At 47.6% G+C, this 23,962-nt stretch overlaps 1 protein-coding gene, 1 long non-coding RNA gene, 1 other non-coding gene and 1 pseudogene across 15 annotated transcripts in view; 2 read left to right on the forward strand and 2 right to left on the reverse strand.

The window, feature by feature from the left end:
* Window positions 1-23,962, forward strand: part of LOC129137206 (uncharacterized) — an 80,905-nt gene that overhangs the window by 50,258 nt on the left and 6,685 nt on the right. The window lies entirely within an intron of this gene.
* Window positions 1-23,962, reverse strand: part of CCDC32 (coiled-coil domain containing 32) — a 46,197-nt gene that overhangs the window by 4,867 nt on the left and 17,368 nt on the right. For 2 of the 13 annotated variants that reach the window (XM_009428820.5, XM_063794744.1), the window contains exons 4-5: window positions 14,818-14,934; window positions 9,929-10,585 (exon numbers count right to left, since the gene is read on the reverse strand). The exons of 2 other annotated variants lie outside the window; for them this stretch is intronic. In XM_009428820.5, coding sequence (XP_009427095.1) covers window positions 10,492-10,585; window positions 14,818-14,934 — 211 coding nt within the window. In that variant the 3' untranslated portion in view covers window positions 9,929-10,491. Of the gene's footprint in view, window positions 1-8,283; window positions 10,586-13,159; window positions 14,935-23,962 lie in introns of those variants that run through there. 9 more of the 13 variants (XM_054667374.2, XM_063794743.1, XR_010151607.1 and 6 more) reach the window with 8 other exon arrangements.
* On the forward strand, window positions 5,146-5,249 carry LOC112205637 (U6 spliceosomal RNA). The gene has a single exon (XR_002939740.1). It is a non-coding gene; the product is annotated as a U6 spliceosomal RNA (small nuclear RNA).
* Window positions 7,480-8,100, reverse strand: LOC134808517 (large ribosomal subunit protein mL42-like; annotated as a pseudogene).

The raw sequence follows: 23,962 nt of genomic DNA on the forward strand, positions 1-23,962 counted from the left end.
GGGATTACAGGCCTGAGCCACCACGCCCGGCCACAACATGCATAATCTTAAAAATATTATGTTGAGTGAAAGAAGCCAGACACAAAAGAGTATGTACTGTATAACTGGATTTATGTAAAATTCTAGAATGGACAAAACTAAGCTATAGGGACAGCAGATCAGTGGTTGCCTGGGGCTTATGGGGGTTGGGGTAATTGGCTGCAAAGAGGCATGAGAGAACTTTCTGGAATGATGGAAAGGCGCTGTCTTCATTGGGGTGGTGGTTACATGTGTGTATACCTTTGGAAAAATTCATCAAGCTGTTCTTTTGCTTTCTTTTTTTTTTTTTTTTTTTTGGAGACTGGGTCTTGTTCTGTTGCTCAGGTTTTCTACAGCCTCGACCTCCTGGGGTCAAGCAATCCTCCTGCCTCAGCCTCCTGTGTAGCTATGATTACAGGCCTATGCCAGTATGCCCAGCTAATTTTTTAATTTTTTGTAGAGGCAGAGTCTCGCTATGTTGCCCAGGCTGGTCTCCAACTCCTGGGGCTCAAGCATTCCCCTCACTCAGCTTCCCAAAGTGCTGGGATTACCGGCATGAGTCATCATGCCCAGCCAAGCTGTTCTTTTTTTTTTATTTTGAGATGGAGTCTCACTCTATCGCCCAGGCTGGAGTGCAGTGGCACGATCTCAACTCACTGCAACATCTGCCGCCCGGATTCAAGCAATTCTTCTGCCTCAGCCTCCAGAGTAGCTCGGATTACAGGCGCCTGCCACTGTGCCTGGCTAATTTTGTTGTATTTTTAGTTGAGATGGGGTTTTACCATCTTGGCCGGGCTGGTCTCGAACTCCTGACCTCGTGATCCACTTACCTTCGACTCCCAAATTGGTGGGATTACAGGCGTGAGCCACTGCGCCCGGCCAATTTTTGTATTTTTAGTAGAGATGGGGTTTCACTATGTTGGCTAGGCTAGTCTCAAACTCCTGACCTTAGGTAATCCGCCCGCCTCAGCCTCCCAAAGTGGTGGGATTACAGGCATGAGCCACCATGTATGGCTGAGCCCTCTTCCTCTAAAGTCTCCCCAAACTATGTTATGTCTCCTAAATTTTGAAAAAGTCCTTCTAAATATTCTAAAGCCACACTCTTTTAGACTTATTTCCAAGACCTCAGGGAGGCCTACCAGTCCTTCTCAGGCCACTATAACTGACCTGAAGTGTCCTCTTACCCAGACCTCAGCTCCTTTGACCTCACCCTGGCAGGCCACTGGGACCTCGCCTGCTCCTCAGAGCTGACCCTGCCTGACACCCCTTGTTTCTCCCTTAAGCTTTGAGTGCAGAGACCCAGGACATTCAGGATTCAGCCACAGGTGCTCAGGGAATACTGGGTGGCCTCTGGTCTGGGTTCTCCAAGCCTTAGAAGCCACCCACCCACAATGTCTGGTCCACCCAATGCCCTGGCCCTTGGAAGCTCATACTTTGGTGTCTCTCCTTAGGTATAAATAAAATAGTGTCAATAATTACATATCTTTGTCCTTGGCCTTTTTTTTTTTTTTCTCTCCATGACCTGCAAGTCACCGTGGATGGTGGCTGGGGTGGTTGGGCTTTACTGTTCTTTCCCACTGAGAGTGCAGACGAAAGACCTCTGCAACAACACCTGTGAACTGCCTGGTGCTTGCGTGGGCCCCCTGCGGCCTCACCTCACACAATGTGGGCTGTGTAGACCAGAGCCAGAGAAAGTTGAAGCTGCTCATGCACTAGGGATAAACACAATTGACAGTGGTTACTGTCCTTCCAGAACATTTTTTTCATGAAAATATGTGGGCTTGTTTGTAAGTGTGTGTTGGGGGGTCATTTGTTTTTAACAGGCTGGGCTCATGCTCTTTCAGCTCAATAAATATTTATTGATTAGCTACTGTATGCCAGGTACTGTTTTATATAACTGAAAATAATACTGTAACTTGCTGTTTTTTCTTAAAAGCATTAGATCTTTCCACATCAGTACATAATGATCTCCATCATTATTATTGACAGTCACATGGTAGTCCATAGCAAGGCAGTTTCACAACTCCAGAATTTAACTAATTTTAGACATTCAGATTGTCTCCATATACTTTTCCATTACAAATAATGCTGCAGTGAATGCCTTTGTCATATGACCTTGTACACATTTGTAAATATTTCTAATAGACTCCTATAAGAGAAACTGCTTAATTAGAACAAATGTGCTGGCTGGGCACAGTGGCTCACACCTGTAATCCCAGCATTTTCGGAGGCCGAGGCGGGCGGATCACCTAAGGTCAGGAGTTCAAGACCAGCCTGGCTAACATGGCAAAAACCCATCTCTACTAAAGATACAAAAATTAGCTGGGCATGGTGGCATGTGCCTGTAGTCTTGGCTTCTCAGGATGCTGAGGCAGGAGAATCGCTTGAACCTGGGAGGCGGAGGTTGCAGTGAGCGCCACTGCACTCCAGCCTGGGTGATAAAGCGAGACTCTGACTCATAAAAATAATAATAATAAAGTAAATATACTGAATTTTTTATTTTACTTTCTTTTTTGAGACAGGGTCTTGCCAGAGCAGCAGTACACCGAGACAGCAGTACAGTTATGTGATCTCAGCTCACTGCAACCTCTGCCTCCCAGGTTCAAATGATCCTCCCGTCTCAGCCTTCCAAGTAGCTGGGATTATAGGTGCAGGCCACCACGCTCGGCCAATTTTTGTATTTTTAGTAGAGACAGGCTTTCACTGTGTTGCCTAGGCTGGTCTCGAACTGCTTTTTTTTTTTTTGTAACATAGTCTCACTCTGTCACCTAGGCTAGAGTGCAGTGGCACGATCTCAGCTCACTGCAACCTCCGCCTCCCGGGTTCAAGCATTTCTCCTGCCTCAGCCTCCCGAGTAGCTGGGACTACAGATGTGGGCCACCATGCCTATCTAATTTTTGTATTTTTAGTAGAGACAGGGTTTCACCATGTTGCCCAGGCTGATCTCGAACTCCTGATCTCAAGCGATCCACCCGCCTTGGCCTCCCAAGGTGCTGGGATTACAGGCGAGAGCCACTGCACCCCACCGAATGTTCTTAATTGTTGTACATAGGTGCTATGGTTTGAATATTTGTACCCTCCAAAACTCTTGTTGAAACTTAATCCCCAGTGTGGCAGTATTGGGAAGTGGGGTCTTTAAGAGGTGATTGGATAATGAGGGCTCTGCTCTCTCACAGATGGGTTCTTTCATTCATAAATTCGTGGATTAATGGGTTACTGTGGGAGGGGAGCTGGTGGCTTTATAAGAAGAGGAAGAGAGACCTGAGCTAGCACATTAGCATGTTCAGCCCCCTCACCATGTGGTGCTGTGCTCTGCCTTGGGACGCTGAAGAGAGTTCCCACCAGCAAGAAGGCTCTCACCAGATACAGCCCCTTGACCTTGGACTTCTCAGCCTCCATAAGAGTAAGAAATACACTTCTTTTCTTTATAAATTGCTCAGTTTTAGATATTCTGTTATAAGCAACAGAAAACAGACTAAGATACCAGGTATCAAGATTGTACCCATTCATTCTGTTACCACTAGTGTACAAGAAGGCCCTTTCCCCTACTCCCTGTGGCCTATCTTCAGTAATTTTGTCAATTTGATAGATAAAAATGGGCAATAATCTTTTCAACAGAAATCAGCCTCAGCGGTCGATACTGACTGAGCAGTTTACAACCTTCAGCACAGGGCACTTCTAAAGTGTAAACTGAGAGAGGCGAAGCTCTGGCCGCTCTCATGGGGAAGATTCGGATTTGGCTAACACTTGCACGGTCAGTCATGTACGTTCACACACTTGGTCTTCTTTCTCCCTCACTACCACCCTCTAAGGTAAATGTCATTATCTCATTTTTTCAGATGAGGAAACAGGCCCAGAGAGACTAACTTCTCTAAATCAAAAAGTTAAGAAGTAACAGCCCAGGGGGTGGGGGAGTCTGAGAGTGAAGGGAAGAGTAGCAGAGGCAAGGCCATCATTAACCCTGGAGCTTGCGTGGAGACAGGGCTGGGTCTCAAGGCAAGGCCAGACCAAGGGAGGAGTGGAGGAGGGAATGACATGAAATTCTTTGCCATGGGCTGCAGACTGTGGAATCTGTTTTGCCTGTGCTCAAGGCTTGTCCTGGTTGGGCATGAGGTAGAGGCTGCAAAGAGTCCAGGGCCCTCAAATCCAGGGAGGGGAAGACGCCAGGTCTGGTAATGCAGAAGGCCTGAGGACAGAGTGGGCAGGGATGTTACCCTGGTGATGACGGAGGTGGGTTGGAGTTGATTATATGGGTGCAGGCCTTGTCCACAAGCGAATGGGAAACTTCTTCCGTCCTCCTAGCTGGCCTGCCCAAAGCCCTTAGCACAGATCCCATTTCTCAAAAAACTATTAAAAAAAAAGAGAAGAAAAGAAAAGTAAAAGAAAACCCCTCAACAGTCCTCTTTGCATAATGATGGCTCTGAGCCTGGGATTTCCAAGGACAGACTCGTGTCTAACCACCTCTGGCTCCAGCACGTGCTGAGTGGTATTCAGCGCTCAGCATTCTGAAGAAATATTTTCAGCAGTCTTTGGGTGGGGACCCAGTAGGCAGCTAAGTGCCTTTGTCTGGAGATTCTCTTCCCTGGTGAAGGTCAGCTCAGCTGGACAGGCTTTCAGGGTCACAGAAACCTCTGTGGACCCACACGTACACTAGAAGCAGCCACTCTGCAGGGGTGGCTTCATCTCAGCCCCTTTTCCCACACAACCTTGGTGCACAATATGCTACTCTCTGCCAGGGGTCTTAAGGGGAAGCTTAACACATGGCAGCATCACTGGAGTGGTGGTTTGCCAGTGTTTTCAGATGACAGAGGTCCGAAGAATACAGAAGAGGGCCTTGCATCCTGAACCTGGTGAAATTGTGGCCCAGGATCACAGGAAAAGAACACACCTTTCCTCAGTCTTTTTATTTGTGAAAATAGTACAAATAATAGAAATTCTATTATTTGGTTGGTTATGTGTTTATTCTTAGGAAATGCATTTATATGCAGAGAGAAAAAGCAGAGGGAGAGAGAGCAAGCACATGCACATAATGTGGTAACGTCAGTGAATCTGGGGAAAAGGTATTTGGAAATTCCTTGTACATTCAACTTTTCTGTAAGTTTGAAATTGTATCAAAATAAAAAGTGAGTACTCTCTTCCTGCAGTGCATATACTAAAATTGGAACATACAGAGATTAGCATGGCCCCTGCGCAAGGATGATCAGATGGTTTGGATGGTTTTTTTTTTTTTTTTTTTTGAGACGGAGTCTCGCTCCATCGCCCAGGCTGGAGTGCAGTGGCGCAATCTCGGTTCACTGCAAACTCCGCCTCCCGGGTTCACACCATTCTTCTGCCTCAGCCTCCTGAGTAGCTGGGACTACAGGCACCCGCCACTGCGCCTGGCTAATTTTTTGTGTTTTTAGTAGAGACGGGGTTTCAGTGTGTTAGCCAGGATGGTCTCGATCTCCTGACCTCGTGATCTGCCTGCCTCGGCCTCCCAAAGTGCTGGGATTACAGGTGTGAGCCACTGCGCCCAGCCGGTTGGGATGGTTTGTCCCTTCCAAATCTCATGTTAAAATGTGACCTCAGGCCGGGCGTGGTGGCTCATGCCTGAAATCCCAGCATTTTGGGAGACCAGGGTGGGTGGATCACCTGAGGTCAGGAGTTCGAGACCAGCCTGGCCAACATGGTGAAACCCCATCTCTACTAAAAATACAAAAAGTGAGCCAGGTGTGGTAGCACATGCCTGTAATCCCAGCTACTTGGGAGGCTGAGGCAGGAGAACTACTTGAACCTGGGAGGTAGAGGTCACAGTGAGCCAAGATTGTGCCATTGCACTCCAGCCTGGGCAACAAGAGCGAAACTACATCTCAAAAAAAAAAAAAAAAAAAGTGACCTCCAATGTTGGAGGTGGGCCTAATGGGAGATGTTTGGGTCATGGGAGCAGATGCCTCATGAATGGCTTGGTGCTGTCCTTATGGTAGTGAGTGAGCTCTCACTCTGAGTTCACGTGAGATCTGGTTGTTTAAAAGAGCCTGGCACCTCCTCTCTCTCTTTCTCTCTCTCTCTCTCTCTCTGGTTGTTTAAAAGAGCCTGGCACCTCCTCTCTCTCTCTCTCTCTCTTGCTTGGTCCCTCTCTTGCCATTTGACACACTAGGTCCGCTTTGCCTTCCACCATGATTGTAAGCTTCCTGAGGCCTCACCAGCAGCAGATGCTGGTGCCATGCTTCTCATACAGCCTGTAGAACCGTAAGCCAAATAAACCACTTTTCTTTATAAATTACCCAGTCTCAGGTATTCCTTTTTTTTTTTTTTTTTTTTTCGAGACAGGATCTCACTCTGTCACCCAGGCTGGAGTGCAGTGGCACAATCTTGGAACTGACTCCCGGGCTCAAGTGATACTCCCACCTTAGTTAGCTTCCTGGGTAGCTGGGATTATAGGCGTGCGCCACCACCCGGCTAATTTTTGTATTTTTTGTAGAAACAGGGTTTTGCCATGTTGCCCAGGCTGGTCTTGAACTCCTGAGCTCAAGCAATCCACCCATCTCAGCCTTCGAAAGTGCTGGGTTTACAGGCATGGGCCACCGCACCTGGCCAGATATTCCTTTAGAGCAATGCAAAGTGGACTGATACAGATGACATGCAAATTTGTGAAGTGTTCCATATTTTTTACTGCATGTTCTTATTTATAAGTGGGAGCTAAATGTGTACACATGAACACAGAGTGTGGAATAGTAGACACTAGAGACTTGGGAGGGTAGGAGGGTGGGAGGTGGGTGAAGGATAGGAAATCAGGGGGTACAATGTGCATTATTTAGATGATGGTTACACTAAAAGCCCAGACTTCACCACTGTGTAATATATCTATGTAACAAAACTTCACCTATACCCCTTAAATTTATATTTCTTTTTTTTATTTTTTTTTTGAGACAGAGTCTCACTCTGTCACCCAGGCTGGAGTGCAGTGGCGGGACCTCGGCTCACTGCAACCTCCGCCTCCCAGGTTCAAGTGATTCTCCTGCCTCAGCTTCCCAAGTAGCTGATATTACAGGTGTGAGCCACCGTGCCTGGCCAAATTTATATTTTTAAAAAGTAACAAAAAGAATTACAAAAACCAGAGGAGCATTTTTAGGTAAATTAATCTTCATTCCCACAAGACTAGCGCAAGATTGGGTTTAAATTTTGCATAGATTTTGATTTTTGTTGTTGTTGTTTGAGACAGGGTCTTGCTCTGTCACCAAGGCTGGAATGCAGAGGCATGATCACCACTCTCTGCAGCCTCAACCTCCTGAGCTCAAGCAATCCTCCTACCTCAGCCTTCCAAGTAGCTGGCACCACAGACACACATCACCACACTTGGCTAATTTTTTTTAGAGATGGGGTCTATGTTGCTCAGGCTGCTCTCAAACTCCTGACTCAAGCGATCTACCCACCTTGGCTTCCTAAAGATTTTGTGTTTTTTTTTAAAATATGAAAAGACATGTTATTATTATTATTAGTGCATACACCAGATTGCACTGTCTCCAATGGCAAATGAGGCAGAGGGTAATATTTCTCTTTAATTCCCCAAGAACCTCAATATCATCTGTCTTCTGGAGGACCCGGTTTCTTCTGACATCTGTGCTAATGTCCACGAAGATGCCAACCGTACTTAGCATAAAGAACATTTTGCTAAGTTGTTCTATTATGGGTTCTCGCTCAAGGTGTTCACTTTTTTCTTCTCTAGTTTTCAGCACTTGACCATGTGTTTCTTCATTATTATACACAGGATCTGGTCAAGGGATAGGTTTTGTGCGTTCCTATGGAATGTCTATAGAAGGATGGTAACATACTATAGTCCTGGCATCAGGTGTCAAAGCAAATTCTACTTTGCAATTGTAGTCACCTGGAAAAGAAGAGTATGTAGATTTATGACAAACATAAGGCTCCATTTTGGATTGAAGATAAATGTTTCCAGATAGTTCTCTTTGATATCACCCGTCTTACTGCTGCTACTGCCATGTAGCAAGACGCTTATCAGGTAGTATGAAAAAAGATGCTTCAAAGAGAATCTGCTTCTGGGCACATTAATTTTCATCCCTGCTTCACAGCTGCTCACCATAAGCCCATCATCTTGTCTCCTTATTTTTGCATAGATCTTAAATTATTTTTACCCAGTTGTAATCATGGACAAATTTGTAGTCTGCTTTTTTTTCACTTAACATTAGTTATAAACTGTTTTCCATACTGCTGCATATTCTTTGTAATTATCATTTTAATGATTTATAATTTAATTGTTTTACTTGAATTTGTTTTTTTTTTTTCTTTTTCTTTTCTTTTTTTTTTTTTTTGAGAGAGAATCTCACTCTGTCACCCAGGCTGGAATGCAGTGGCGTGATCACAGATCACTGCAGCCTCAACTTCCCGGGTTCAGTTGATCCTCTCACTTCAGGCTGGCGCGTGCCACCAGACCTGGCTAATTTTTTTGTATTTTTTGTAGAGGTAGGGGGTTTCACCATGTTGCCCAGGCTGGTCTCAAAATCCTGTGCTCAAGCAATCCTCCTGCCTCAGCCTCTCAAAGTGTTGGGATTACAGGCATGAGCCATTGCACCTGGCCAATTTACAATATTATATATCATAATTTCTATTCTCCTGTTGGTGGACATGTAAGAGGAAGAGGATAATGGTTCATCATGAGCTCTGTACCAGGTGCTGCCCACCGCAGGCTACATACAGGCATTATCTTGTTTGACCCTCATGATCCTGCTATGCCCCAGGCTCTGTTCTAGTCTTGGGAACACATCAGCAAATTAAATAGACAAAATGGAACTTACATTCTAGTTGGTGTCAGGGTCGGGGGCAGATGTGCAATTAAAAGTATACATAATGCTGAAGAATTAAATGTTGAAGGAGTTTAAATTTTGAAAGTGTTTGCTATACATAATTGTCCTGCATTATTATTATTTATTTATTTGGAGATGGAGTTTCCCTCTGTTGCCCAGGCTGGAGTGCAGTGGCGTGATCTCAGCTCACTGCAACCTCTGCCTCCTGGGTTCAAGCGATTCTCCTGCCTCAGTAGGAGTAGCTGGGACTACAAGTGCGCACCACCACACCAGGCTAATTTTTGTATTTTTAGTAGAGACGGAGTTTCACCATATTGGCCAGGCTGGTCTCGAACTGCTGACCTTGTAATCCACCCACCCCAGCCTCCCAAAGTGCTGGGATTACAGGCGTGAGCCACCGTGCCTGGCCATTGTCCTGCATTGTTATAAAGAGTTTTCAGCACGTTTTTTAAAAAAGGATACACATAATAAATAAGAAAAGTATGTATTATAAGATGCCAAATAATGTGGAAAAATAGCAGAGTAAGGAGAGTAATGGGTTTAGGAGGAGGGAGTGTTTTCATTTGAAATAGAGTAATTGGGGTAGACCACACCGAGAACATTTGAGCAAAGACTTGGAGGAGATGAGAGCAATCCCTGAATAACACATGAAGAAATCAAATGATTTTTACAATACGTTCTCGCTATACCGTTAGAAAGCAGGCATTAGAAGGGCTAAGATCCCAAGAGGGGCTGGTGAAACTTGTATATATCTACATCATTGGCTAAAATATAAATCAGCCCAGTTCTTTTGTGAAGCATTATGTCAATTCACACAGCCATTTAAAATATTAATGACTTTTGACCTGGTAATCCCACTCCTGGGAATTTGTCCTAAGGAAATTTTTGCAAAGAAGAGAAAAAGCTCTATGTGGAAAGATCACTGCAGCAGTATCCATTTGTCTTAGTCAGGTCTAACCTTAGTCAGGTTTATTTCTCACAGTTCCGAGGTTGGAGTCTGAGAATTGGGGGCCAGCAGGGTCCAGTTCTGGGAGAAAGCCCTCTTCTGGGTCTCCAGCTGTATTAATCCATTCTCACACTGCTATAAGAACATACTGGAGACTGGGTAATTTGTAAAGGAAAGAGGTTTAATTGGCTCACAGTTTGGCATGGCTGGGGAGGCCTCAGGAAACTTACATTCATGGCAGAAGGGGAAGCAATTCACAGGGCAGCAGGAAGGAGAATGAGAGCCGATTGAAGGGGGAAGCCCCTTCTAAAACCATCAGATCTCGTGAGAACTTACTGTCACAAGAATAGCATGAGGGAAACCGCCCCCATGATTCAGTTACCTCCCGCTGGGTCCTTCCCACCACACGTGGGGATTGTGGGAACTACAGTTCAAGATGAGACTTGGGTTGGGACACAGCCAAACCATATCACCAACTGTCCACTTCTCATTGTATCCTCACATGGCAGAAGAGAACTAGCTAGGTCTCTGGCCCCTTTTTGTAAGGGCACTAATCCCATTGATAAAGGGTCCACTCTCATGACCTAATTACCTCCCCAAAGTTCCATCTCCATATACCATCACATCAGGATTAGTGTTTCAACATGTATATTTTACAGGGACACAAACACACAGTCCATTGCACCATCAAAGTGAGGAAGTGATGGGCTCAGAATGGTCTTGGAGTCAGATGTCGGGGTCTGAAGGCTTGGCTGTATGATCTGCCACTTGGTATCTGTGTGATCTTGGGTTTAGTGACTTGATCTTCCCGAGCCCATGCCTGCCGTGACGGAAGGAAGGAAATCAGTTTGGGAAAGTCCTGGGGGACCAGACTGTGGAGGGTCTTGACTGCTAAGCCAGTGACTCCAGGCTCTGTGCAGTCAGCAGGAGAATCATTACAGGTATTTGATCAGAGCTGTGCATCAGGAAGATTAATGTGACGGTGGCATATAAGATGAATGGAATGGGGGAGAATGCAGAGGTGGGGAGGCCACTTAGGAGACTTCTGCAGTAGTCTACATGAGAGGCAATGACTAATTAAATGAAACAGCCCAAACTGTATGAGCACCTTGTAGGTGATGAGCCATTATCATAAATCTCCAGCCTCTCCATAGCATCTGTTTTAAAGTCTGCACTGAACAGAAATATTACAGAATAATGCTTTATATTTCTAACCCTTTGCAGTTCAAAAAGTGCTTTCATGAGCATTCTCTCATTTGATCTAGGGTGTTTACAAATTTATATTTTGAAGGAGTTTTTCCAGATATTGAAATTGGGCCTATAGATTTATAGTTTTCAGGGCCCGCCCCTTCTCTCCTCCTCCACTCAGCTTCCTTTCGTTCAGTCTTCAAGCACTTCATGGTTCTTTATTCCTTTTCACAACCAAAAAAAAAAAAAAAATAGTGCATGCTGAACAACACACCAGGCTCCTTGCTAAGTCCCTCCAAAAGCAGGGAAGTCATCAGTGTGCGGGATTTGAGCACATGTGGTTTATTTAATCATTCGTTCATCTTTCTCTGATTGCAGTGGAGTTTCACATGTTCCACCATATGCTGTCCCTGAAATGCTCTGCACACACTAGTGAGAGCCCATGAGGGGGCCTAGCCTTTGCCTTCCCTCCTTGTCTGCCAGGATTGAAGGAGAAAATCAGGTTGGGAAAGTCCTGTGGGACCAAATTGTGGAGGAGCTTGACTGCTAAGCCAAGGACTCCAGGCTCTATGCTGTCAGCAAGAGAAACATAGGTATTTGATCAGAGCTGCCCATGAGGAAGGTTAATCCAGCAGCGACTCCCTTAATCCAGCAGTGACTCCCTCCAGCTTCAGCCCTTCCCCAGTCTCAGGGTTGGAGGGAGTGTCTTTTGCTGGAGTCCCCCAAAGGGGTCCCAAGTCACCAGGAGACACAGGACTAGCGATCACCCAGGAGGCCTGCAGCCTGGGTCTCCACTGTGATTGAGGCTTCTTAACTCTGGCTTCTTGGGCTTCCAGAGGCACTAATGAGCAGGGCTGAGCAGTAATTAAGACTGTGCTCTGTTCCACATCATCACGCAGCACAGCTGCAACTGCTGGGAGGAAGGGGAAGGAGAGAAGACCGGGAAGATGCCTTTAGCCCTGTCTTCCCACTCTGAACATACTTGCTCTCAGGCTCTCCAGTGCAGCAAGGAGGGGTTGGTAAAGCCATGGGATAAGGGAACAGCTACAGGAGATGGCTGCCCAGGGCTGGGGAAATAGCGTTCAGACACCAGCCAGCTGTTGCTGCTCCATTCTGCATCCCAGGTGGGGTGCCAATGGGCCAAGCCATGATTTTCTCAGAGGTGAGGACCCCTGTCTTGCAACCAGCCTGGCACTACAGGCCCTGCAGCAGGAGGGGGCTGTGATCTGGCCAGGGGGAGCTGGGTGGAGGACGAGTATGACACATGAAATTATGAGTCTCGGACCTTCTCTGGCTCATATCCCAGAACAGGGGCCTCTCTTGGCAAGGGCCCACTGCAAGAACAAGTACTCAATGAGCAACACAGAGCCAAGCTCTGGAGGTTCACAGGTCACACTACAAGCCAGTTCATTCCACGGAACACACTCTCCAGTGGAGAAGTGGAGGTCAAAACAGAGTCATGACTGCTACGATGGTGATGAGAAAAAGTTCCATGGGGCCACAGAGTCACCTAGGGTAGACTGAGGACAGCTTCACTTACATGGTGGCACTTGAACTGAACCTTGAAGTAGAAGAGGGATTCACCAGAAAATATGGTTTTGGCAAAGGGAATAGAGAACAAAGGCAGGTGGCATGAGATAGTCAGCTGCCAGGAGACGTGGTGGGCCTGGCCCAGAGCATGAGTGGAGCGAGAAGGGAAGGATTCTGGAGAAAGGAACCAAGAGAATCTAGAATTCTAAAGGACCACCAGGGGCTCCAGGCCTGGCAGGAGCAACTAACAGGATGACCCACCTTCCCCAACTTATACCACCTCAGGCACTGGGCAGATGCTCTGTGACTTTATCAGTATCCCTGGGGAGTGGTGCCAGCCCCAGGTGCTGAGCTGGAGGGGGGATCACAGAGGAATCAAGGGACTCAAGGAGGGAAGGCAGCTGGAGGGAAGGGGCTTGGGCAGAACAAAAGAGGAAGGGGCTTGGCCCTGGGCTCTCATCCACTCCTGAAGCCCATGCAGGCAAACAGTGAATGATGCAGTGCCTGTGTCCCAAGGTCCCAGCCTCGTGTGGGGCCATCGGGGCACCAGCAGCCTTCCTGTCTCCTACCTGTTGCTCTGGGGGCCACGGGTACCTGAAGGTTTCCAGAACCCAGGGAAGAGGCCAGAGGTTCAGTAATAGCTCTACAGGAGCATAACTAGAGAGTGATGACCAACTCCCAAAATACAGAATGTTTATTTTGAGCTCCACAATACATGTCAGTCAGAGAAAGAAAGGTTCGAGTCTCAAAAATGCTGGATCTTGGCCGGACGCGGTGGCTCATGCCTGTAATCCCAGCACTTTGGGAGGCTGAGGTGGGCGGATCACTTGAGGTCAGGAGTTCAAGACCAACCTGGCCAACATGGTGAAACCCCGTCTCTACTAAAAATAGAAAAATTAGCCAGGCATGGCGGTGGGCACCTGTAATCTCAGCTACTGGGGAGGCTGAGGCAGGAGAATTGCTTGAACCTGGGAGGTGGAGGTTGCAGTGAGCCGAGATGCTGCCACTGCATTCCAGCCTGGGTGATAGAGTAAGACTCTGCCTCAAAAAAAAAAGCTGGAGCTTCAGTAATGCTGACCACTTTTAAATATATGTAATCAGCACTCATTTCAAATAGTCTTTTAGCAGCATGCTAACTTATGACTACAAGGTCTGCGGTCCCCTCTCCTGCCAAGTGTCCCCTTCCCCTGTACAAGTGGCCCAGAGGCAGTTCTCCAAGGGGATTTGGGGATTGTACTCCTGTATAAAAGAAAGCCTGTGGTGCTGCTGTGTTAGTTACCCACCTATTGGCTGGTGAGTGCCCCCTTCATGTCTTTCCTGAAGGTGGATTTTCAGTAAATAAGAAGACCACATTTTTTATTCTGAGGCTGTGGTCTTGTTTTCCATAGCAGTGTGTCCCAGAAAGCTCGAGATCTCTTGCATGGCCATGATTTGAAAGTCTGGAAATGGGATCCACTGGTAAGCTATGTTCTCCATGGAGCTCACCTGAGGCTGCCCTGCACCCCTCGCCTCTCCCTCAAAGGGTCACAGGGCACCTGTGGGCACCTCTTTCTGTTGCCTGTATGTCCGCCCCAATAGGAGAAAGAGGGGGCATAGAGGGAAATGAGTCTCCTTCACTGGTTCGAATTAGCGGGAAGCCTGTCAGTCCAAGCCCCCCTCAAATTCAGGCAACGACCAATCCGGCTTCCCTTTCTGTGCCCTTGTCAGAGAAGAGGCCGCTGGGCCCAGGCCTGTCCCTTTCCTCCAACCTGGCAGGCATGGGAAGCAACTGTGGAGGAATTTTAGAGCTGGGAGAAGCAGAGGGAGGATTGGAAAGCCTTTTATTTTCTTTGAACTTTTCCATTTATAATATTTCTATTTTTAAAAGAATAATTTGGTTCTTTTTAATTTAGCATGTTTTCCTTAGAGCAATAAAGGCTTTTGCAATATGGAAAAGATGACATTTGATCTGAAGGAGTCTGGGGGAGCTCTGAGTACAGGGAACTGACCTTTAATACCCACCCATGAGCGCTGCCAACTGGGGGCCTGAGGTCTAGTGCTTGCCACAGGTGGGCTCACCGCAGAAGCCTGCTGGTGACCAGCCTGTCCCTCTTCCCATGGGTTCTCTAGCTGGCTCTGACTAAAGCCCTGTCTCTCTCTTGGCTCTCTCGCCAACTGTCCCACTTCTCAGCTTCTCCCTTTCTTCATTCAGCCCAGCCCAGAAGCCCTGAGGGCTGGGCCAGAGGGAAGTAGTTGTTGCTGTTTTTCCCCAGCTCTCGCTCAAACCTGACATCCACAGAAAGGTCAATCCCACGTGGTTCTGCACATCCCTGCCTGGCCCGCCCTGGCTGTTACCATGACGACTGCTGGGCTGGAAATGTCCTTCGCCACCTCTGCTCAGCACACTGGTGGCTGTCCCACGCTCCATCCTCAGAAAAGCTGCTCCTGCCAGGGGTTCTGGAGTTACAGGGCCTTTGGGAATAAGACAGACCGACAGAGATGAGGAAGATAGACAGATACAGTCAGAGGCACACACTAACAGGGTCAAAGAGAGACAGGCATACGTAGGAGCAACGAGAGTGCGAAGGTGCGAGGAAGTGAGGTGGCGACACAGCCTCAGCCGCGCAGGACTGCAGGAAAAATAAAGCAAAGCGGAGCCTGAGACAGAGACAAGAGACAAACGGAGGCACAGGGGACATGGGGGCCCGTGGCACCACAGCAAGAGGCCAGGCAGAGGAAGAGAGGAAAAGCAGAGACCAAGGCAGTCAGCTCTCCGCTGCCCCTGCTCCCATCCCAGGAAATTTCCTTGCCCAATAGGTCTCTCTTGGCCTCCTCCTCTCTGAGATGTCAGGCAGGGTCTGTCTGAGTTGATTTGCTGGCCAGGCTGTTCCTCTGGCTGGACAACATTTGCCACCTTAAGAGGGGCCCTCCCCTAATAACAGTGATCAAACTGTTGCCACCCTGACACACACACACACACACACACACATCCCGCTCCTTGCCCTTGATTCCATGTCACCCCAAACTCATCATAAATACCTACTCAGCCTCACTTCGCCCAGGTGGTGAAATGGGCATTGGAACAGTGTGAAGGGTTGATTTTCAAGTTGCGGCAAAATCTAGGGAATAAGTGTGAACCTCAGAGATGATGAAGCCCCTGGAGGTAATGAATGGGCAAGAGGAGGGAAAAGACAGACTGAACAGTGAGTACCAGACAAGAGTGTGGGGCCCAGAGGGTGGGAGAAGGGATCAGGGAAGAGAGAGACAGGCTCAGAGCTCTGACTAGGGCAATCCAGAGGAGTGGTAACAGGAGGGCTGGGCCAACTGGATTGGCCTTTAGGGCCTGGCAGGGAACACTGCCTCCAACATCAGTGCCATGATTTCCCATCTTTGAAGTGTCTCCAAGGCTTTGAGGGAGGCTTCTCAGGGTCTTTGAATTCTTTGTCATTCTTCTTAGCATTTTTTTCTTTTTCTTTTTTTTTTTTTTTGAGGTGGCGTCTCGCTCTGTTGTGCAGGCTGGAGTGCAATGGCGTGATATCGGCTCACTGCAACCTCCGCCTCCCGGGTTCAAGCTATTCTCCTCCTTCAGCCTCCCGAGTAGCTGGGATTACAGGCGCCTGCCACCATGCCTGGCTAATTTTTTGTATTTTTAGTAGAGACAGAGTTTCACCATGCTGGCCAGGCTGGTCTCCAACTCCTGACCTCAGGTGATCTGCCTGCCTTGGCCTCCCAAAGTGCTGGGATTACAGGTGTGAGCCACTGCACCCAGCCCAGCATTTTCTTCTTAGAAAATGATTAGGCTGTCAATACAGGAAACTCTGGGGCCGGGCCAGTCTCTCACCTATCCTAACCTTGACCACAGTGTGAAAGGACAGTAGAGTCAGTGCCCCTAATGTCACCGTGTTCCAAGCTCACATATGAGTGTTGAACAGGTGCCAGCCTGGAGCGTCCATTGCCCTGGTGCCCTCAGTCCAGAGAGCCCAGTGAGAAGCTGGGCCAAGAAGGAAGACTTGAACCCAAGAGAGCAGTGGGTGGACATTCAGACTAGGCTGGGCTGAACTCGCCCCTGGGGAGAACCACTTCCCACACTGGGCCACAGAGACCGAAATGTCAAAACCAAGGGTCCCGCACAGCTCTGGAAGGCGGATCCTGGCCTGGGCGGGAAAGAGACTGTGCCAGATGCTCACGCGCTGCCTCACATCCCTCCAGCCCATTTCTGTGACCAGCCGCAGCTGCAGCGGATGCTTCTGGTACATGCTCAGTTTCCCTCCTCTCTCCTCTGCATGAGGCTTTTCTTAGCCCCTGCAGGGCTGCCTGAAAGTGGCAGGGGCTTAATACCTCCGAAGAGCAAACCTCAACCAATGAAGGATGAGCACTGGTGGAACTGCAGCCCAGATGTGCCCCGTCAGTCAGTGGCAAAATTCTGAGCTGTAATCTTTTCTTTTTTTTTTTGAGACGGAGTCTCGCTCTGTCACCCAGGCTGGAGTGCAGTGGCTCCATCTCGGCTCACTGCAACCTCCGCCTCCCGGGTTCAAGCAATTCTCCTGTCTCATCCTCCCAAGTAGCTGGGACTATGGGCACACACCACCAACCCGGCTAATTTTTGTATTTTTAGTAGAGACATGGTTTTGCCATGTTGGCCAGGCTGGTCTCGAACTCCTGACCTCAGGTGATCCACCTGCCTCAGCCTCCCACAGTGTTGGGATTACAGGCCACCGCGCTCAGCCTAAGCCATAATCTTTATGTCTCCTCAGAGTGATCCCAGGGCGACAGCCCTAACTACCCACAGTGGACCTACTCAACACAGGGAGCTGTCTCATTCTCCTCCCTCCCTCACTCCTGCTCACCCCCTAAAATCAGCCACCTACATACAGGTCCTTGTCTCATGGTACACGTTCAGAGAACATAAAACAGCACAAGAGTGACCTTTTTGTGATCTTCCAACCCAAGAGTCTGTCCCTCAGGGTTGAGCTAAGATAAGAACTGTTGGAGGGCTCTGCCTCTGACCACTGATTGGTAAGTGATCAGGTGTTTGTCATTATTATCTAGACAGGAGAAAGAAGAACTCACCAGCTCTCCCTCCCAAATGCTGGGGAGACCAGGGCTGACTTACCAGCAGCAAGCCCTCATAGGTCTCCAGTAGCCAACCACAGATTTTCATAATTGGAAAGGACCTTAGGGGTGACCTGATCCAACTTTCTACACAATGCAGGAATCCCCTTTACAACCTCTCTGACATCTGCTGACACACCTCCAGTGACAGGGAATTACTATCTTCTACAAGGCCACCCTATTGTTGAACAGCTATTAGAAAGTTCTTAACACTGAATGGTAATTGGTCTTCCTGAAACTCCCTGCCATTGGTCCTAGTTTGTCCTTTGTCCTTCAGTGTGTCTCAGCTTTCTACCCAATACTCCTCCAAATATTTTAAAGCCAACCGGGTCTCTCTTAAATCTCTTTTCTATGGAAAACAATCTTATTGTCTTGTCCTGTCTTCAAATAACTCGATCTTCTGAGCCTGCTCACCCTGGACCCCTCCTCTAGGGAGCATTGCAGTTTGTCGATGTTCCTCTGTAGGAAAAGACCCTGTTGCAAGAATGGCACCACCTTGAAGCAAAACTGCCATAATGACTGATGTTTGACTCCTGCATACCAAGGCATTCCTGTGGCAAGGTCAAGAAACAATGCCTGGGCCGGGCGCAGTGGCTCATGCCTGTAATCCCAGCACTTTGGGAGGCTGAGGCGGGAGGATCACGAGGTCAGGAGATTGAGACCATCCTGGCTAACACGGTGAAACCCCGTCTCTACTAAAAAATACAAAAAATTAGCCGGGCATGGTGGCAGGCACCTGTAGTCCCAGCTACTCGGGAGGTTGAGGCAGGAGAATGGTGTGAACCCGGGAGCGGAGGTTGCCACTGCACTCCAGCCTGGGGGACAGAGCGAGACTTCGTCTCAAAAGAAAAAAAAAAGATGCCTGGCCAGGTGGGGTGGCTCATGCCTGTAATCCCAACACTTTGGAAGGCCAAGGTAGGAGGATTGTTTGAGCCCAGGAGTATGAGACCAGCCTGGGCAACATACTGAGACTTTTCTTAAAAAAAAAAAAAAAAAAAAATTAGCCAGGGGTATAGTCACAGCAAACTCAGGAGGCTGAGGAGGGAGGACAGCTTGAGCCCAGGAGGTTGAGGCTGCAGTAAGCTGTGATAATGCCACTACACTCTAGCCTGGGTGACAGAGCCAGACTCTGTCTAAAAAAAAAAACAAAATGGAAAAGAAAGAGAAAAAAGAAAAGAAAGAATGCCTGTAGCATAAATAACCCCTCATAAAGATGCTTATCTAACCTCCCCAGTGGTCATGAAACTTGCAATAAAGTCTGAGGTGTGACCAGCTGCACGTTTTCCCTAAAAGCTTGTTATACAAAGGATACTTTCTGGAGGGCAGGCATGGAAACCACCATCTCGTGACCATCCAAGGTATGGCTTCTGTGCATAAGTTTCTATTAAGCATTTCTCTCTGAGAAACTAGATTCGTCAGCCTCTCTCTCTGTTTTGTTTTTGTTGTTGTTGTTGTTGTTGTTGTTTTGAGACAGAGTCCCACTCTGTCGCCCAGGCTGGAATGCAGTGGCATGATCTTGGCTCACTGCAACCTCTGCCTCCCGGGTTCAAGAGATTCTTCTGCCTCAGCCTCCTAAGTAGCTGGGAGTACAGGCGCACGCCACCGTGCCCAGCTAATTTTTGTATTTTTAGTAGAAATGGAGTTTCACCATATTGGCCAGGCTGGTCTCGAACTCCTAACCTCGTGATCCACCCACCTCAGCCTCCCAAAGGGCTGGGATTACAGGTATGAGCCACTGCACCCGGCCTTGTCAGCCTGTTTCTTTGGCCCCTCAGCTCTCTTGGCCTTTAGGGGTAGGTTTGCATAGACCTGCTCACTGCAGAACATCCTCTTGCAATGTGGTGCCCAGACGATGCTTTCAGAGAGGCATGACCACTGCAGAATATATTTTTACACTACTATGTCCCAGGTACATTTCCACTATTGATTCCTAGAATTATAACTTTTTTTTAGCAGCACATAACACTGCTGACTCCATTGAACTGTTAAGACACTGAACACCTGTTTGGGGTTTTCCATACTACTTTCCCCTTTCTTCAGCCAACAGCAATCCTCTTTCACCTCCCATTCTCATATGGTTCTGGTGGGACTGTTTACCACAGTATCCTGTACCCCTAACCATAGATCTTGCCCTTGTCATAGTCAGTGCTCCAATGATGAGCATGTGACCCAGGCCAAGCCAATCTGAGTCCCTCCCCTGGAATGTATTTATTTATTTGAGACAGGATCTTGCTCTGTCGCCCAGGATAGGGTGCAATAGGGCAATCATAGCTCACTGCAGCCTCGACCTCCTGGGCTCAAGCAATCCTCCCACCTCAGCATCCCGAGTAGCTGGACCACAGGCATGCAGTACCACGCCAGGCTAATTTTTAAATTTTTTTTTGTAGAGACGGGGTCTCTTTCTGTTGCCCAGGCTGGTCTCAAACTCCTGGGCTCAAGTGATCCTCCCACCTTGGCCTCCCAAAGTGCTGGGATTGTTAAGCCTAAACCACTGTGCGGAGCCCCCTGGCATCTATTACATGGGGTTGGAAAGTGTTATCTTTCCTCTGGAGTTCCTAAACTGGAATGATGTCAGCCCAGAGTTCCCTGTGCTATACCAACACACAGAGAGAGTCAACAGTGGGAGGAAGAGAGGCTAAAGATACTGCTGGAGTCCTGAGGTCCAGCTAACTGAAGCCAGCTCTATATGTCTTAGGCTAGAATTGAGTCCGGCTTGGATTTTTTTTTTTTCAACAGCCTTAGAAAACTTTCCAGAGTCTGGCTTCTTGGCTTCTGTCACTAGAACAAACTAATAAATACTCTGTTCTTCTCTGTCCTCTAGTTGTGTAGTTAATTTCTGATCCCAAATGAAAGATTTCACATTTATCTGTATCATGTTTCATACTTTGTCCCATCACTCTAGTCTATAGAAAAATTTTAGAATTGTTATTCTTTTATTCAATTACCTACTCCTCTCACTTTTGATAAGGTTACCTTCTATTCACTCAACCAAATCACTGATAAAGATGTTGAGCTGAACAGAGGAAAAAGAAACCAACAACATGTCTGTTTATCAATCCAAGAGTTTACCTTTGGGATGATTGTTCTAACAACTGTGGGTCTCCTCTACCATACTCTTACCCAACGTACACTCCGCATCCTGTCTGCCTTGATCAGGCACCATGCTGAAGACCACACTGCACCTTGGCATTCTGCTAAGCCAATATTTGATGGTCTCATCCCCAAAGGATGTAAGATTAAAGAACCAAAACTGGTCCTGGAGATATCTATTCTTTAAAATGCTCATAAACTCTCAGTAACCTATCTGCTTTCTTCTGCACACACACACACACACACACACACACACACACACACAATCCCTCTCACCTTTGCCTCCTCCCTTTCTACTTATCTGCTAAAGAAGTAATTTTTAAAAGTGGATTACGTCAAAATGAAGGGAGGAGAGAGTCAGTTTGTTTGGGAAAAGAAAACCTTTACTTTAGAGCAATGTGTGACACAACGCTTGGGACAGAGAAGGTGGAGAGAACTGGGGCAGATGAACATCTCTCTGCCACACATTGACTAATAGGAATAGTACATTGAGGGCTTAGGAAAGGCTGGGGCTGGAGGCTAGGGAATCCAGGAGCAGAGGCCCACTACTGTTCCACTTTGGCCTGTAGGAGGTGGTGTGGGGTACCAGCAGAGAGCACAGGCGCTGGAGAGCTAGGCTTGGCTCTCCATCCTGGCACCACCACCTGCTAACCACCCACTACTACCTGCTGAGAGCCTGCAGCTCCCAAGACAGACACTCAGGTGCCACACTTCCCTCCACTCAGTGACCAAGCCTCAGTGGTTCTCCTTGCAAATGCTCCCATATCCACTTCTCTCTAGCCTTGCCGCCACACCTCATTCATGTAACTATCATCTCTTCAAAGATTTATTCTGCCTCATTCTCTCTCTCTTCACCTTCTGAGACTGGAATCACACGTATATTAGACTGTTATTGTCCCACAGCTCTTATAGGTTTTGCTTTGTTTTGCTTTTCCCCCATCCCAGCTTCTCTTTGTGTTTTAGTTCAGAGAATTTTTATTGACCAGTTCAAGTTCACTGGTTCTTCACCTATGCCTACCTACTGAAAAGCCTGTGGAAGCAATTCATCTCTAATATCATGTTTATTTCTAGCATTTCCATTTGACTTTATTTTTTCTTTTTCTTTCCTTTTTTTTTTTTCTGAGACAGGGTCTCACCCTGTCACCCAGGCTGGAGGGCAGTGGCATGATCTTGGCTCACTGCAACCTCCGCCTTCTGGGTTCAAGTGATTCTCTTACCTCAGCCTCCCAAGTAGCTGGGACCACAGGCACGAGCCACCATGCCTGGCTAATTTCTGTATTTTTTGGTGAGATGAGGTCTCATGTTGCCCAGGCTGGTCTCAAACTCCTGTGCTCATGTGCTCCTCCTGCCTTGGCCTCCCAAAGTGCTGGTATTACAGGCATGAGCCACCACGTCCAGCCCCATTTCACTTTCTCTTAGTTTCCATGTCTCTGCCAAAATTCCCTATCTGTTCATGCAAGTTGCCCACCCTTCCCCACCAGACCCCATAGTAATTATAATTACTTTAAGTCCCTCTGTGATAGTTCCAACATCTTTGTCATTTGTGAGTCTGGTTCTGTTGATTCATCTTCTGATAATGGACTGGGTTGTTTTCTTCTTGTCTTTTTGTGTGTTTTGCAATTTTTTTTTTTTTTTTTGAGACAGTCTTGCTCTGTTGCCAAGGCTGGAGTGTAGTGGGGCCATCTCAGCTCACTGCAACCTCACCCTCCCAGGTTCAAGTGATTCTCCTGCCTCAGCCTGTGGAGTAGCTGGTACTACAGGCACACACCACCAACACCTGGCTAATTTTTGTATTTTTAGTAGAGATGGGGTTTCGCCATGTTGACCAGGCTGGTCTGAAACTCCTGACCTCAGGTGATCCACCTGTCTCGGCCTCCCAAAGTGCTAGAATTACAAGTGTGAGCCATAGCGCCTGACCTGTGTTTTGCAATTTTTTAACTGAATGCCCATGGTGTATAAAACAGCAGAGACTGAGGTAAATAGTATCTTTATCTGGGAGTGGGGCTGCCTCTTCTGTCAGCCTGTTGGTCTGGGGGGTTGAGTCAGTCTTGTTAGGAATTGGACAGGGTTTGGGTTTGGTTGTGCTCTCATTACCTTCAGTGCACCCCAGGTTTCAAATTCCTCTAGTGGTGGGCTGCTTAGAGTGGGGACTGGGGTGTCAGGGCTTCCTCAGTGCTGCTGTCCCACACTCAGCTTTTCAGCTGGCAGAAGACTTCTGTTGCTTGTGATCTGGTGCCAGGCTCAGGCAGGGCAGGGCAGGGTTGATTCTGTTACCCTGGCCCAGCTTCAGTCTTAAATAGGTCCTAGGCACCCGAGCTTCAGCAGTGGGACTTTCTCAGTGTTTCTGTCCCTCTTCCCTATGGAAGCCAAACTCTGCCTTATATGTGGTTCATCTGGGATTAGCCAAAGTTCTTGCCCTCCCCACAACAGAGTGGACCTTCGCTTGAATCTTCAGCCCAGGACAGTTTCCTGCTTCTGCCCCTGGGTAGAGGGTTTCTGCTTCTAGTCCCAGGAGCAATGGGTCTTTGCCTGTTCAAGAAGGGCAAGAAGGTTTTGACACCTCACCAGAAGCAGATAAGTTTTGCTTTTATTCCTCCCACTGAAGCAAAAGTTTGTTACCCCTCCTGCCGTGGCTTAAGGCTTTTGCTTAAAGGAGAGGATTGTGGAAGTTGAGGCTTTTTGCCTTCCACCAGCAGCCACCTTGATCAACCTCTGCATGCATGCATCACCAAAGAAGAACAGTCCCTCCCTTTCCTGACCTGTTCCCACTTTTCTCCATGAACCCCAGGGAAGGCCTGTAGAAGAAAGGTTGCCTTTGCATGCACTCTCGTGTCTAGAATCCTATTCAGCTATTCTAAACTGATATGCTAGGCCACATGTGGACTTTACAAATTTGTTAACATTTTTATTGTCTTTTTCTTACCCACTTGTAAGACAGCCACATCTTTGCCAAAGTTGAAACAGTTGATGGGTCACTATCTCTCCTTCTATTTCCTCTCACTCCTATTCATTTCTATGAACTCAGCTCCCCTAACACTATCTCTCCTTTATTTGGTTGCCTTGTGGCCTTGGCTTTCTGATGGGCTCAAGAAAAGTTATGATTTTGTACCTGCTTTTTCACATTGTTAGGACGGAAGGGACATTTTCTTGCAGTATTCTACATCCTAAGTTGAAAAAGTCCTCAAGTACTATCATCTCTTTCTTAGACAACTGCAACCACCTCACAGCTGGTCTCCTGTGTCCAATTTTGCCCCTCTCCCTACTGTAGCCAGCATAAGTATTAAATTCTGCAACCGTT

Source organism: Pan troglodytes, chromosome 16, assembly GCF_028858775.2.
Source record: "Pan troglodytes isolate AG18354 chromosome 16, NHGRI_mPanTro3-v2.0_pri, whole genome shotgun sequence".
In the NCBI taxonomy this organism is placed as follows: Eukaryota; Metazoa; Chordata; class Mammalia; order Primates; family Hominidae; genus Pan; species Pan troglodytes.